The following is a 15842-nucleotide window of genomic DNA, read 5'->3' on the forward strand; positions in this document are numbered from 1 at the left end:
TTGTGTGGTATCAACATTATGCCACAAATGCTGTGGATTGAGTTTAACTTGTTTTGAACCCAGAATATTCATTTAAGGACCCATGAACTAATACACTGAAGAACCAACAGTGGGCTATAATGTAACATAAATAGACAACTCACAAACTAGATACAGACTAAATGGTTCTTGAGGGGTGGATGGTTAGTTAAGACTTTAATTGTTAGTAGGCAAACTGTTGTAGTTGGATGCCATATTAGACTAGACTAAATCTCTCTGGTAAGACCTGAAAGCACACGATTTATCCTTGTTCACTGACTCGAGAATGTGAAACCCCTGAAGGTGTAATATGACCGGTTACCTGTCTGGGTGTTCTCAACTCCACCCCTCTATTAATGCGTCACTCAGTAGTAGCTACAGCCCTGCCCTTTAACATTACACAGTTTCACTATCGGCCAGATTTCCCGAATATTAAGACAGTTATCATTGTGAAGGGCACATTGACATATCTTCAGAGGGTTTACAAGCTCTGAAAAGTACTAATGGCAAAGAAGGCTACATCGCTTTTTCTCCGGGCTCTGGAGATGTCGGACGGACAGTCGTGTAACGTCATGAGGAGAAACACAAATGCTATTATCAGGTAAGAACGCAACACTCGACCCTTGTGATCGAAACAGTAAAGATGATTTATCAAGTTTTGTTGATTAATTTCATTTTAACATATTACTGTATTATATGTATTCAGTTATATCAGTTTCAGTAGACTGATTTTCTATGTAAACTTGCGCTAGACGAACGTCTTTGAAGGTTGCACCGCGTTTTAGACGCCTTGTCAGTTAAAAAGAACTTAAAGCGTCTCGAGACACCTGTTTGGTTCTATTGGTTGCGTCTTATTTCTTCTTTAGCGTACGAACGATTCTGTGTTAACGGCCCGTTAGTGCCTCGTTTGAATAATGCAATGCATGCCAGGGAGCGCCAGCTGGCCGTGTTCCATACAGCTGTGTAGAATGGCATAACCTGTATTGATCGACTCCTCTTCACTATTTACTAGAAACTACGTCATTTTACCGGGTCAACACAGACATTTCTAAAAACACTGCGTCATTGTATTTGTATCTGCCTACACACGTTGCAACCATTTAGAGACAACAAATTTGTAGTTGCAATATTCAGTTTAACTGCTATTATAAAATAACACAAATAATTGAATAATAAAACATGGCTGTTTTTTTTTTTTTTAGGCATTTAAGCTCATGCGGTATCCTAGCTACAGGACGGGTGAGTTTACTTCCCCCTTCAGCATCTTGTCAGATTGTGCCTTCCCTGAGCTTCATTAATTTATCTGCCCACCTCATAACACAGAGAATGGAGTATTTAGAGTGCCGGAACCTTAGGTAGGCACACACAGACACACAATAAGAGCTGATAAAGGAAGCGTTCATTCTCTGCTACAATTTCCTTCTCTTCTATCAATATTTTTGGTAACCTCCGCATCAATGAGCAGGTCATAAACGCAAGCTTATTTCCCTCCAGCTACTCACCTGAGCAGATGTACAATGTTGTTGCCAATGTGGACCAGTACCAGCAGTTCGTGCCTTGGTGCAAGAAGTCAAAGGTCACAAGGAACAGGAACGATAACATGCTAGTTCAGCTCGAAATTGGGTTCCCGCCAATAGTTGAATGCTACACCTCGGAAGTCACAGTTATCCCAAACCACCAAGTCCGAGTGAGTCTACAAATTAATCAGAGAATTAATTAGATAGAAGCAGTTTAAATTGTGAAAATACAGGAAAGTTTGAATCTTAAAATGTTCTAACTATAAAGGCTAATGTTTTGGGGACTATTCTTGTCATGTTGAATGGTGAATTAAGATTTCTTCATATTAGAGGAATATTCTGGGTTCAATACAAGTTAAACTCATTTTACAGTATTTACGGCTTAATGTTGATTACCATAAAAATTATTTTGACTCTTCCCTCCTTTTCTTTAAAAACAAAATAAGAATAAATCTGGGTTTTCTTTCTAACATTAGTTTGGTATCACACTATGGGTAATGTCTCGGGTGTACAATCCTGGAGGGGGCTGTTTGTGCTGTAATTAAGACACATCCGCTTAAATCTCCATGCTCTGAAAGACACCTTTTCATTTGTGTGTATACGGGTCTGCCGGCAGGGGCACTGTATTGTGGAAAATACACATAGGGGGATTAATTCATGAGGGCCAACCCTGTGGAGCACCTATTCCAGTACAGAGTAAATAGTACCTGTAGTGGGTCTGGTTGGGGAATTCCTCCGCTGAATTTGCGGACCAGAGGGCTAGGGAGGACGGACATCCAGGGTGCATGAATTTAGTGGACTCTCCTGGGAGAAAGGTGCACGTGAACACCTCAGTGGAGGGGAAGGGTGCTATGTGCAAGCAGAACACCTGGTCAGACGTTCTGTATTCCAGAGTTCAACCTGAGAGAACACGGGATGAGACCGACTCAACCCCGAGATTGTAAAATCTTGTAAAGGTATTGGGTGTTGCCCAGCCCGCCGCTCTGCAGATGTCTGCTAAGGAGGTCCCATTTGCCAGTACCCACGAGGATGCCACACTTCTCGTCAAGTGTGCTCGAACCCGCAAGGGGGCGGGCATGGCCTGGGTGTGATAGGCCAAAGCGATGGTGTCAATGACCCAGTGGGCTAGCCTCTGTTTGGAGACAGCGCTCCCTTTCCGCTGTCCACCAAACAGACAAAGAGCTGCTCAGGTTCTGATCCAAGATGGCGGCGCGGTAGCACGCAGCAGCCACTCCGGATCCACAATGGTGCTATTTTTGTTAAAAAAGCCAGACTTTTGCAACACATGGACATCGGAGCAACCGGTGTTCGTGTCTACCATCGCCAGACACTACTGAAATATAAGACTCATGCAAAAACCAAGCTGCATGATGACCTGCAGGAGGTGCTACGCGTACTCGGCTTGCTGCGGAGACCAGGCCTCCAGCCCTCGGCGTCGCCTGATGCCGGTGGCCGGGGGAGAGGACGTCGTAAGCCGTGTGCGAGAAAGCGGAAGCGCGGAAATAGGGCGGGGGTCCATGCTAGGCTAAAAACAAACCCTAGCCGGCCGGCTCTCCCGTCTATCCTGCTCTCAAGTGTTTGCTCCCTGGACAATAAACTGGATTATATCCGACTCCAGCAGGCTACGCAGCGTGAGTTTAGAGACTGCTGCGTCTTTGTTTTCACGGAGACGTGGCTCAGCGACAGAGTTCCGGATGCCGCCATTCAGCTAGACGGGCTCGCCTCATTTCGTGCCGACAGAAATACAGCTCTCTGCGGTAAGACTCGCGGTGGTGGCTTGTGTGTTTACATCAACACGGAATGGTGCAAGAACTCTATGCTAGTCTCTAGTTAATGTTCATCGCTGTTGGAGCTTGTGACTGTTAGATGCAGACCTTTTTATCTACCACGGAATTCACCACTGTTTGCATAACCAGAGTTTACATTCCCCCAGCTAACGCTAAGGAAGCGCTCTGTGAACTGTATGGGGCTATGAGCTGAACTGCAGAACGCTCACCCCGACGGACTGTTTATTGTCGCCGGAGATTTCAACCATACAAATCTCAAGACAGTACTCCCTAAATTCCATCAGTATGTGGACTTTGCAACGAGAGGGCTGAACGCGATTGATCTTGTTTACGCAAACATCCCAGGCGCTGCACGGGCGGAGCCCCGCCCCACCTCGGCTACTCAGACCACATCTCTGTTATGTTAATTCCAGCATACAGACCGCTCGTCAGACGCGCAAAAACCGCTTCAGAAGCAGGTGAAAACCTGGCCAGCAGGAGCCATCTCTGCTCTTCAGGACTGTTTTGAGTGTACTGACTGGCACATGTTCAGGGAGGCTGCAACATATGGCAATTCTACCAACTTGGAGGAATACACACCATCAGTGACCAGCTACATCAGCAAGTGCATTGATGATGTCACTTTCTCCAAGACCATCACCACACGCCCAACCAGAAGCCGTGGATGACTGCGGAGGTGCGCACGCTGCTGAGGTCCCGAGACTCGCCTTCAGAGCAGGCGATAAGGCAGCCCTAAGAACAGCTAGGGCCAAACTGTCACGGGCAATCAGAGAGGCAAAGCGCGACACGCCCAGAGAATCCACAGTCACTTCCAGGACAGCGGTGACACGCGGCGCATGTGGCAGGGCATCCAGGCCATCACCAACTACAGGACAACATCAGTTGCCTGTGACAAAGATGCCTCCCTTCCAGATGCGCTGAACGACTTCTACTCTCGGTTTGAAGTGCAGAACGACGTGATGGCGAGGAAGTCCACCCCTCCTCCCAACGACCAGGTGCTCTGTCTTACCACGGCAGATGTGAGGAAAACTCTACGTAGAGTCAACCCACGGAAGGCTGCTGGACCAGACAACATTTCTGGCAGAGTGCTCAGAGGATGTGCAGACCAGCTAGCAGATGTTCTTACCGACATCTTCAACATCTCTCTGAGCAGCGCCGTTGTTCCAACGTGCTTCAAGGCCACCACCATCATCCCCATGCCAAAGAAGTCTTCAGTGTCCTGCCTCAACGACTACCGTCCCGTCGCACTTACACCCATCATCATGAAGTGCTTCGAGAGGCTCGTCATGAGGCAGATTAAGACCCAGCTGCCCCCTCACTAGACCCACTGCAGTTTGCGTGATCGTTCAAACCATTCAACGGACGATGCCATCACCACAACCCTCCATCTGGCCCTCACCCACCTAGACAATAAGGACTCATACGTTCGAATGCTGTTCATAGATTTCAGCTCAGCATTCAACACAATCATTCCCCAGCACCTGATTGGAAAGCTGAACCTGCTGGGCCTGGACACCTCCCTCTGCAACTGGATCCTGGACTTCCTGACTGGGAGACCTCAGTCAGTCCGGATCGGGAACAGCATCTCCACCACCACCACACTGAGCACTGGGGCCCCCAGGGCTGTGTGCTCAGTCCAATGCTGTTCACTCTGCTGACTCACGACTGTGCAGCAATGCACAGCTCGAATCACATCATCAAGTTCGCCGATGACACGACCGTGGTGGGTCTCATCAGCAAGAACAACGAGTCAGCATACAGAGAGGAGGTGCAGCGGCTGACGAACTGGTGTAGAGCCAACAACCTGTCCCTGAATGTCGACAAAACAAAAGAGATGGTTGTTGACTTTAGGAGAGCACAAGGTGAACACACTCCGCTGAACATCGACGGCTCCTCTGTGGAGATCGTCAAAAGCACCAAATTCCTTGGTGTTCACTTGGCGGAGAACCTCACCTGGTCCCTCAACACCAGCTCTATCACCAAGAAAGCCCAGCAGCGTCTCTACTTTCTTCGAAGGCTGAGGAAAGCACATCTCCCAACCCCCATCCTCACTACATTCTATAGAGGGACTATTGAGAGCATCCTGAGCAGCTGCATCACTGCCTGGTTTGGGACTTGCACCGTTTCGGACCGTAAAGCCCTGCAGAGGATAGTGAGGACAGCTGAGAAGATCATTGGGGTCTCTCTTCCCTCCATCAAAGACATTTACAAAAAACACTGTATCCGCAAAGCAACCAGCATTGTGGTCGACCCCACACACCCCTCACACAAACTCTTTACCCTCCTCCCGTCTGGCAAGAGGTACCGAAGTATTCGGGCCCTCACGGCCAGACTGTGTAACAGCTTCTTCCCCTAAGCCATCAGACTCCTCAATACTCAGAGACTGGTTTGACACACACGTGTCCTGAGTTGCACTTTAATTACTGTCACTTTATAACTGTCTGCTACCTCAATAACTGCTATGTGCATAGAACATTATCTCATAGTATGTTATGTTTACATTTTTAGAAACTGTCATCTTTTTGCACTACTGAGTACTGGTCGGCGCTGCACTGTCTATTGTCCTGTTCATTGTCAGTAATTTGTTGTACTGTCCTGTACTTTTTGCACATGTTTGCACGTGCACTTTATATAGGTATATATAGGTAGTTTATATAGGTATTTTATTTCGTTGTGTAGTCTCATGTGGTCCTATGTTGGTCCTTTGTTGTTTTTATGTAGCACCATGGTCCTGGAGGAACGTTGTCTCGTTTTGCTGTGTACTGTACTAACTGTATATGGTTGAAACGACAATAAAAACCACTTGACTAAAGCACTGCGTGCGGTCCACACAGGTACGCAAAGCACGCACCGGACACAACAACGATAAGGGTCTGCCTCCTCCCGGGGCAGCGCTTGCAGGTTTACTACCTGGTCCCTAAAGGGAGTCGTAGGAACCTTGGGCACGTAGCCCGGTCGAGGTCTTAGGATGACATGGGTGTCTGCTGGACCAAACTCCAGGCAAGTGTCACTGACAGAGAACGCTTGCAGGTCCCCAACCCTCTTGATGGAAGCAAATGTGATCAGGAGGGCCGTCTTCAAGGAGAGGGCTCCGAGCTCGACTGATTCTAGCAGCTCGGAGATGGATGTCGGAGAAGGAAAGCCGTGACTGCAACGTTGTCATGGTTAAGTTCTCGCATTGAGAACAAGAACCATCCACAAACGCTGCCTCAGTGTGACACACAAGGCAGACACACAAGGCAGCGTCTATGACCGTCAGGAGCGGAGAGATATCGACCGCATCCAGGAACTACACAGGGGTGGAAAGGCATCTTTAAAAAGACGTGTCCTGAATAGGACGTTCAACGCCTGCTGTGTGTACTCTTATAGAGAAATAAACTCTTTTAGAAAAAATATTCTCTTTTCAGAAGCACCCAGGGGCAAAGCTGCACTGGCGTGCAGAGAAGGAGAAAGCTGCTGATACGTGCCATAGATCCAACAGCAATGCTCTGCAGAGGTGAGTGGAACAGAAGTGATCTCAGCTCGCTGATCGCACAACCGCTTGGCTCCGAAGAAGAAATCTGAATGAACAGATGCACGATTCCCTCCTTTTATACCCGTATGTCCAGGGGAGGGACATGCAAATTCTGTCTGCCAATTTCTCATTGGCCTTTTCTCAAGTTCAGAGGTAACCAAGGCCTTCAAGAAAGTCCCCTAGTGTCGTTTCATTCAACACAACGTCGAGTGAGTGACAGACAGGGAACTCCTGTTATCAGAGAACCAGGGTTATGCGAGTAACCTAAAGTTCCAGCGAGGCACTTACAATTGAAGTGAATGGGGCCAATTTCTGGAGGGTTTAAAGGCAGAAATGTGAAGCTTTTAATTTGATAAAAGCTCTCATTCATTTTTATGTTAAAAGTAATGTATTATTTGAGCTGTAAAGTTATTTAAATTGTAATGTTTACAGTCATTTTAGGGTTTGTTGACATAACATCATCAGAAAAGGTCAGTGAGCGACTTTGTCACAATCAAATAATTTTAACACGCATATTGTTTATGTCTTGTGGCTATACTTTGGAAACGTGAGTATTTTAACGTTACAGATTGGCCCCATTTGCATCCATTATATGGGCCTCACTGCAAACTTGATTTTGTCAAGTCAAAATAATTTTTGTGGTAATCAACATTATGCCACAAATGCTGTTGATTGAGCTTAACTTGTATTGAACACAGAATATTCCTTTAAATGGTACTTTGGTTAGATCTATGATTGAGGCAAAAGGTCATATACAGATGTTAGCAGAGAGATATGACGTGTGTACAGTTGCTGGTTTTAAGACTTTACAATGTGTCCATACAGCATAATATATATTTATGGCAAAGTGTACTGTCTGTGGCCCATCTGAATGTGTACATGTATTTCAGGCGGTGTGTAGAGATGGAAATCTCTTCAGTCACCTTGAAACATTGTGGCAATTCACTCCTGGGGCTGCAGGCCAAGATGATTCCTGCAATGTGGAGTTTTTTGTAAGTAGTGCATCTTACTGTACACACACACAACACACTTTCTTAAATGGAAATATTTTGTATAGAACCCTACTGAACCTTTTTTTTTTGTCTAAAAGTGACAGAGACACAGACAGTTATGTATGCAAGGTTCTAAGATTATGTGGCGTTTACGCAGACAGAATCACTCTTCTACTATCTTTTACAATTTATGTGTTTGACACTTGTTAACCTCTTGTCCCTTGCTCTTCTTTGGTGGTTTACTCACATAAATCCTGTTCAACGTGAGCACATGTATTACATTAGAGGCTATTTTTACCACGTGGCTTGTTTTCTGGTCCTCCTTATATGGTCAGTAATAGAGACAGGCATGATAACTATTCCAGTGCTGGCGGGCACTCCATAACCTAAATGTCACGGGATTAGAGATAGTGCGATTGAGATGAAGACCACAGGAAGGTGACTGGGATTTGGCAGATTAAAGGACTCATTGAGACAGAGTTTGACTAAAGAATTTATAAATGAATGTGACCATCAATACAAAACCTATGTTTGACTAAACATTTTTTAAGTTTCTACTTAAAGAACCGATTTTTTGTTCAACTGCACCTTTAAACATTCAAATATTATTAAAGGAATAGTTCACCCAAAAATAGAAATTCAAAAGGAAAAATACTGAAGAATATCCAGGGTCTTTTTTTAGTACAATGGCAGTCGAGAGTGATTCCGCTATTAAACTACAAAAAGGAGGCAAAAGTATCATAAAAGCAGTCCATGAGGATCGTGCAACATTTTTTAATTCTTTTGAAGGCTTCCCATAGGTTCTGGTGTCATTAGTCAGTGAAAATCTTGACGTCTGAGTACATAAGAGAGGCTTGTTGAAACGCATGAACTTTCGTTGTTTAATCCTGCAGTAAAACGTGTTGCCTGAGATATTTTTTTAAACAGTTAGGCCTACATAAGTTTACACAATTGTTAGAAATGTGTGCTAATTTAATCAATATCTCTGTTCTATTCTTCTTTACTCTAGGTGTCTTTTGAGTTTAAATCATTGCTCCACTCACAATTAGCAACACTGTTTTTCAATGAGGTGGTCAAACAGATGGTTAATGCTTTTGAGACACGAGCATCCAAACTTTACGGCACCGGCATCCATCGACTGCAGACTCCACTCAGAAAAGCAACATGAGAACATTTCTCCTTTGTTGAAATGGACACAAGATGTAATATAAAAACAAATACATTGTTACAATGTATCAGCTCAAGAGAAGAACAACTCATTTCAACACTTATTTCAGTCCAGTTTGTTGGATTTTGGACTGTTACTACCAGCACCTATACTATTTGCTAAAAAAGTTTTTAATACCTATTTATTCAAATCATAAGAGATATAATTTATTGACAATAATGTGAATATAATTTTACATTTTGTGGAATGAAAGAGGAAGGTGAATAGATGTGTTATTTTTTTTAAATATACATATTTATGATGAGTATGTTAACATTTTTGACCAAAAGGGAAAAAAATCAGTTCTGAATTATTATTGTTGTGTGCACTTTTTGCAAATTTGTAGTAAAGAAAATAATATATTTTCTTAATCTCCTGTCATTACTTTCCTTATGGTACACATAAAATCAAAATTGTATTGAAATATTTTCTCACCACTTCACTTATCAGAAGTTCAGTTCTTCAAAGATCTACCTAAGGGTTACAAAAATGAATCTCACCCATCAAATTCCTAATGTTAAATGATTAACCTGGGCTGCACATTATATATTTCTTTCCGGTGGGTTAATTTAAAAGCTAATTTGCTAACTCTAACCCTAAATTTTGCAGTAATGGTTGGTCTGCTTCATACTGATCTCAAAATTCATTCAAATCCATATTTTTAAATAAATCATAATATTGCAACATGAGAGGACACAATGTTTGCATATATACCGATGAGACAAAACATTATGACCACTAACAGGTGAAGCGAATAACATTGATCATCTCCTTACAAGGCCACATGTCAAGGTCTGGGTTCATTAGATGGTAAGCGAACAATAAGTTCTCATAGTCAACGAGTTGAATACAGGAGAAATGGGCAGTAAAAACCAAGTTATGGCCAGACAATGGGGTCAGAGTATCTCTGAAACAGCAAGGCTTGTGGGTTGCTCCCAGTCAGCAATGGTGAGTACCAACCTACTGTGGTCTGAGGAGGGACAAATCACAAACCAGCGATGAGGTGTTGGGCACTCAAGGCTCATTGATGCAAGATGGCAATGAAGGCTATTCCATCTGGTCCGAACCAACAGAAGGTCTACTGTGGCACATGTCACAGAGAATTTGAATGATAGTTATGGGAGAAATGTGTCACAACACACAGTGCATCGCACCCTGCTGCATATGGGGCTGCGGCCATTCATCTGGATGTCAATTTGACATGTGACACCTACCTAAACATCGTTGCAGACAAGGTACACCCCTTCATGTCAATGGTATTCCCTTATGGCATCTTTCAGCAGGATAATGCTCCCTGCCATACTGCATACATGGTTCGGGAAAGGTTTGAAGAACATGAAGAGTTCAAGGTGTTTCCCTGGCCTCCAAATTTCTCAGCTTTTAATCTGATTGAGCATCTGTGGGATGTGCTGGACTAACAAATCCAATCCATGGCAGCTTCACCTCGCAATTTACAGGACTTGAAGAATCTGCTGCTAATGCCTTGGTGCCAGATACCACAGGACACCTTCAGGGGTCTGGCGGGTCGGTGGCACCCAGAGTACCAACAGCACATTAGGCATGTGGTCATAATGTTTTGGTTTGATTATGATAATGATTTGTATTGTTTGATAAACTAATCTTGCAGAAACTCTCCCTGAAATAAATCTAATCTCCAACAACAGGTTGTTTAAACAAGCCTATTTTATACACCATATTTTGCACTTTATAAAGCTGTTACGTTTCTCATCCTCATAGTATCAAGTTAAAAGACAAGTGTGAAGTCTTAAAGATGTTCCAAGAATTTCACATGACTTCAAGATCATTTACATAAGCCCTGAATGCCCAACAAAGACCACACCCCTGTCTAAACAGCCAATTCCTCCCTGTTTCCTTAAACGTCATAACCAATCACAAATGAGCTGAGGGTAACTCAAGACACCACTTGTGAAAATATGCACAGGGGTTTTAATACCTCCTATGGTCTCAATGCAATTGTGTCCAATGAGATTCAGACTGGCAAATGCATTTGTATAAATAGTCCGTTGGTCAGATGCCACTTTGCAACTCATGATGATGCATGATGCAAATTTCTGATTACAGTAATCAGTTTATCACAAAGAGAACACTATAATTCACAAATCTACATACTGATCTTAACATGTAGCATGCAAATAGTATACTGCACTGATGCAACTGTAAATATGCGCACAGACTGATTTTAATTTCTACTTATCCCACTGTCACTATCTTCATTATTTTAGATTTCATACAAGAACTTTTGTTCTCTTCTTATACTTTCTATATCTTTTATTTAATGTCTGTCCAGTGTCAGCAACTTCCAAGTCAAATTTTGTATAAGAAACATATTCTTATTTATAGATTGAAAGCTTTACACACAAAATCCAGAAAGTAAACAGTTTTGTTAGCAATATATTATTTTGCTTACAATCTCACCATTGATTCACAGGGGCTTTGGGTCTTATATCATGTAGCACACAATAGCTGAGCTTGTAGTTCAGGCTGTCATTTCTCTAATTGATGCTATTTTTGTGTCTTCAAATTGGCTCCAACATAGTCACTAGACTAAGTGAGTCCTCCACTACTGCTAAAGGAGGGTATGATGTTGTCAATATGACATTACATTACATTAATGATCACTTTCATATAGCTAATTTTTATATCAGCTACTTGAATAAAAACAATTGTTTTTTATATTTTCTGAAGTAAATGTGAGTGGTATTCGTCTGTGCAAACCTCACTGCCACAATTATTGGGACTTCTGGGTGGTAGACAGGTTTCTATGGGGTTGTTAAGGTATTCAGGGTGATTGCTGGGGAAAAAGACCCCACACCCAAGTCCCTATGATATTCTGGTCCTTCGATATGGCTTGGGTCTCTCCTTTAATGCACGTCTATGGAATTCTTCACCATTTTATCCACCAGCAGGTGAAAATCTGAAGCGTGATTGCTTAGAAATGTCATGGCAAATCTCTCCTCCACATTCTGCATGATTTGAGGTATCATATACAGTACAGTATGTCCATAGCACGCAGGACAAACTCCGCTTAAAAGTTTAAAGGAATGTTCCAAGTTCAGTTAAGGCATAGTGTTAATTATTACTTCCAATTTAAACTCAGCCCTAACTAATTTACTTTTTTTTTTTTTTTAAAAAGGGAAAAGAAATTAGGAAAAGTTATAGTAAGCCACTTACAATGGAAGTAAAAGGGGCGGACTTAGCACCAGTCAAAGGTAGGCAACTGCCTTGGGCCCCTAAAAGCGTAGTTCCCCCCCCCTAAAAATACAAATAGTATTTTTTTATTATTATAATGCAAAACAGCATATGCTGAAACTTAAAATAATCGCTGTAATAATGGATAATTACACACACACACATATACATATATATATATATATATACATATATGTGTGTGTGGCAGTGGTGGCTCAGTATATATATATATATGTGGCAGTGGTGGCTCAGTGGCTCAGGGTTACTGACCAGAAGGTCGGGGGTTCAAGCCCCAGCATCACCAAGATGCCACTGTTGGGCCCTTGAGCAAGGCCCTTAACTCCAGGTTGCTCCGGGGGGGATTGTCCCTGTAATAAGTGCTCTGTAAGTCGCTTTGGATAAAAGCGTCTGCCAAATGCATAAATGTAAATGTAAATATATATATATATATGTGTGTGTGTGTGTAATTATCCATTATAACCATTACAATGGTTATAATGGATAATTACCAGGATATATATATATATGCTATATATTCACAGCTAAGAGGAACAAACTTTGCAGACATACGGAGTGTATTTGCAGAACACCCCAACATCCTCTCGCACACAACTCAGTTTATATGCCAGGTTGGCATCTTTATAAAATTCCTAGGGTTCATAGTCTCTGTCCTTTGCCAGCTTCTTTTTCCTGACCTACTGGATCATGGAATACATGCACAAAAAAGCCTTTACCAGTACTGAATTACATAGTGGTATAGAAACACTCAGGAAGTGTTCGTCTAGTCTTCATAATGCACGTCAGGAAGAGTTCGTCTAGTCTTCATAATGCACGTCAGGAAGAGTTCGTCTAGTCTTCATAATGCACGTCAGGAACAGTTCGTCTAGTCTTCATAATGCACGTCAGGAACAGTTAGAGTAGTCTTCATAATGCACGTCAGGAACAGTTAGAGTAGTCTTCATAATGCACGTCAGGAACAGTTAGACTAGTCTTCATAATGCTCGTCAGGAAGAGATAGACTAGTCTTCATAATGCACGTCAGGAACAGTTAGACTAGTCTTCATAATGCTCGTCAGGAAGAGTTAGTCTAGTCTTCATAATGCACGTCAGGAACAGTTAGAGTAGTCTTCATAATGCACGTCAGGAACAGTTAGAGTAGTCTTCATAATGCACGTCAGGAACAGTTAGACTAGTCTTCATAATGCACGTCAGGAACAGTTAGACTAGTCTTCATAATGCACGTCAGGAACAGTTAGTCTAGTCTTCATAATGCACGTCAGGAACAGTTAGACTAGTCTTCATAATGCACGTCAGGAACAGTTAGACTAGTCTTCATAATGCACGTCAGGAACAGTTAGACTAGTCTTCATAATGCACGTCAGGAACAGTTAGACTAGTCTTCATAATGCACGTCAGGAACAGTTAGACTAGTCTTCATAATGCACGTCAGGAACAGTTAGACTAGTCTTCATAATGCACGTCAGGAACAGTTAGACTAGTCTTCATAATGCACGTCAGGAACAGTTAGACTAGTCTTCATAATGCACGTCAGGAACAGTTAGACTAGTCTTCATAATGCTCGTCAGGAAGAGATAGACTAATGCTCGTCAGGAAGGGTTAGTCTAATCTACATGATGCATGTCAATCTGACATATTGCACTGACCCTATAGTTGTAGAAAACCATTTTGGAATCCTAGCACACTTGCATTGGTCATGTAACAGATCACCAGGTCTAGTGCAAACCTATACCTCACCTGCCTGTCTCCCTCTCCACAGCTCAAATGGTTTCACTACAACAGCTAATTAACTACCCTCCTCTAAAATTATGATCAGATAGTTTAGGATCAAGGATGACATGATTAACATTAAGAATTACCTGGATTAAAATAGGTCAGTGATGTTAGACAGACTGCATAAAAAGTGTGTGCTGGGTAGTTAATCAGACAGAAACTACAATCGACAAAAACAATGTGACAAATATGTGCAAAACTAATGACTTCAAAACAGTCAAAAACGATATCTACTCATTGGTATGAATGGCAACAATAAAACACCAAAAATAATTGCAAAATATAATTTTAACACAAAATTTTACTTACCTTTACAATTTGACAGGACTTTGTGTCTTTTCTAGAAAGCCATTCTTCAATCATCACAAATGGAGGTCTGCAACAAACTGTTGAGCTTGTGTTCCTGGAGGGCCTCTGCATTTGCATATTAGCACACTGCCATCCAGTAGGCAATTTCCTGAATCACAATACTTTAGTGACAATGACTTGGAATTCATGTGCTTAACAGTGTTCACGAATACACTTTTAATACCTTTATTAATTTAGAATTGTTACATGTTACACATCGGATTAATCTGCTTTACAAGAGACTTAATTGTCATCACAGTTGAGGTTGTGTAGGATAAAAAGTAATCTAAAGAATGGTAGTGAATTGTTTTTAACCAACAAACTTAAGTAAATGCCAGACACTGTACTGCTTCATTTGATCTTCATACTTCACTGCTAAACGGCAGATGGGCTGTAAACATCATGGGAGAAATGTATGGCATACTTCACGATTACAAATAGCGTTGACGTTCAAAATATTCCTTTAATTTTTTTTATACATGAATTATTAAAAATAGCAACATTCTTTTTTCCTGCATATTAGTTAATCTAACAATAGGACATTTAAACACACATGAAGCTATTGCTTGCTATTATACACAGTGAATTATGGCACTGTTATTGTATCTGCTTATAATACACTGTTAATTTTGATTAGCACGTTTCACAAAATACTTCACAAAATCACACGAGTCATGCTTAGCGTTTGGGACGCTTTAGTCTGACAATGTGATTCTACACACGCTTCTTCAATTTTTTTTATTTTAGTACTTTATGTACTTGAAAAATGCTGGAATGTTTGCAGCAACCAGGCGTTTTAGTTTCTAATCCAATTTCCCTTTTAGACTTGAAACATAATATGACTATTAGATTTATGTGGTTTAAATATTAAGTAGCAAGACATGTTAACTAAAGAGATTTGGAATGTTTTAGGGTGTTGTCACAGTGCAACACAGCAAATGAATGCTAGGTTATAGGAGTTATTGACTACAACTGCAGTTTATATCAAGACAGTAATTCAGTTTTACATCCTTGCATACATAAAATTACAAACGACATGAATTATTTTTTTGTTTTTTTTACACAAACACACCCACATTTACATGAATGCATATACACATGTACACACACATTACATTGATTTTGATTCCATAGTGTTCAGATCTGAACTCTCAGTTGATATAAGTTAACTACAGAAGTTTCCATCATTACATGGTCATATGTTCTGGTAGTACATAAGAAATATCATCCCAAGGATGGCGGTACAATCCCTGTTTCAACCTCTTCTGGTCCAGATAATGACCTGGGAAAAAAAGAGGAATGGTTGAGTTTTTTTAAATCACTGACCTATCAAACAAACAAACACAAAAATACATTTACTTAACTATCTAAATGAACATAACATATATGCATATTATATATAGCATTTTATATAAAGCTAATTCTAATTAATATAGACTAACCTCAAAATATTTTTGG

The 15842-nt window shown here is 41.7% G+C and overlaps 2 protein-coding genes across 3 annotated transcripts in view; one reads left to right on the top strand and one right to left on the bottom strand.

The window, feature by feature from the left end:
• The first annotated feature begins 400 nt into the window (after positions 1-400).
• On the top strand, positions 401-9385 carry LOC127653000 (coenzyme Q-binding protein COQ10 homolog, mitochondrial-like). Of its 2 annotated transcripts, XM_052139471.1 has the most exons (6): positions 401-619; positions 1221-1257; positions 1342-1373; positions 1513-1705; positions 7727-7828; positions 8838-9385. In XM_052139471.1, the coding sequence occupies exons 1-6, from the start codon at positions 522-524 to the stop codon at positions 8994-8996; spliced, it is 621 nt and encodes a 206-aa protein (XP_051995431.1). In that variant the 5' UTR covers positions 401-521; the 3' UTR covers positions 8997-9385. The 2 variants fall into 2 exon arrangements, with proteins under 2 accessions (XP_051995431.1, XP_051995430.1); XM_052139470.1 differs by having other exon boundaries at positions 1221-1373.
• A 5967-nt stretch (positions 9386-15352) lies between these two features.
• LOC127653308 (ATP-citrate synthase-like) overlaps positions 15353-15842 on the bottom strand; it is a 42703-nt gene continuing 42213 nt past the window's right edge. The window contains exon 28 of the mRNA XM_052139954.1: positions 15353-15666. Coding sequence (XP_051995914.1) covers positions 15572-15666 — 95 coding nt within the window. The 3' untranslated portion in view covers positions 15353-15571. The remainder of the gene's footprint in view (positions 15667-15842) is intronic.

The sequence above is a fragment of the Xyrauchen texanus genome, chromosome 12, assembly GCF_025860055.1.
Source record: "Xyrauchen texanus isolate HMW12.3.18 chromosome 12, RBS_HiC_50CHRs, whole genome shotgun sequence".
NCBI lineage: Eukaryota > Metazoa > Chordata > Actinopteri > Cypriniformes > Catostomidae > Xyrauchen > Xyrauchen texanus.

Excerpts from the sequence above, each read along its gene's own strand:
- LOC127653000 (XM_052139470.1), top strand. The coding sequence starts at position 522 with ATGGCAAAGAAGGCTACATCGCTTTTTCTCCGGGCTCTGGAGATGTCG. Across the intron at positions 1,706-7,726 it reads TCCCAAACCACCAAGTCCGA|GCGGTGTGTAGAGATGGAAA; the intron begins GTGAGTCTACAA and ends CATGTATTTCAG. Across the intron at positions 7,829-8,837 it reads CCTGCAATGTGGAGTTTTTT|GTGTCTTTTGAGTTTAAATC; the intron begins GTAAGTAGTGCA and ends TCTTTACTCTAG.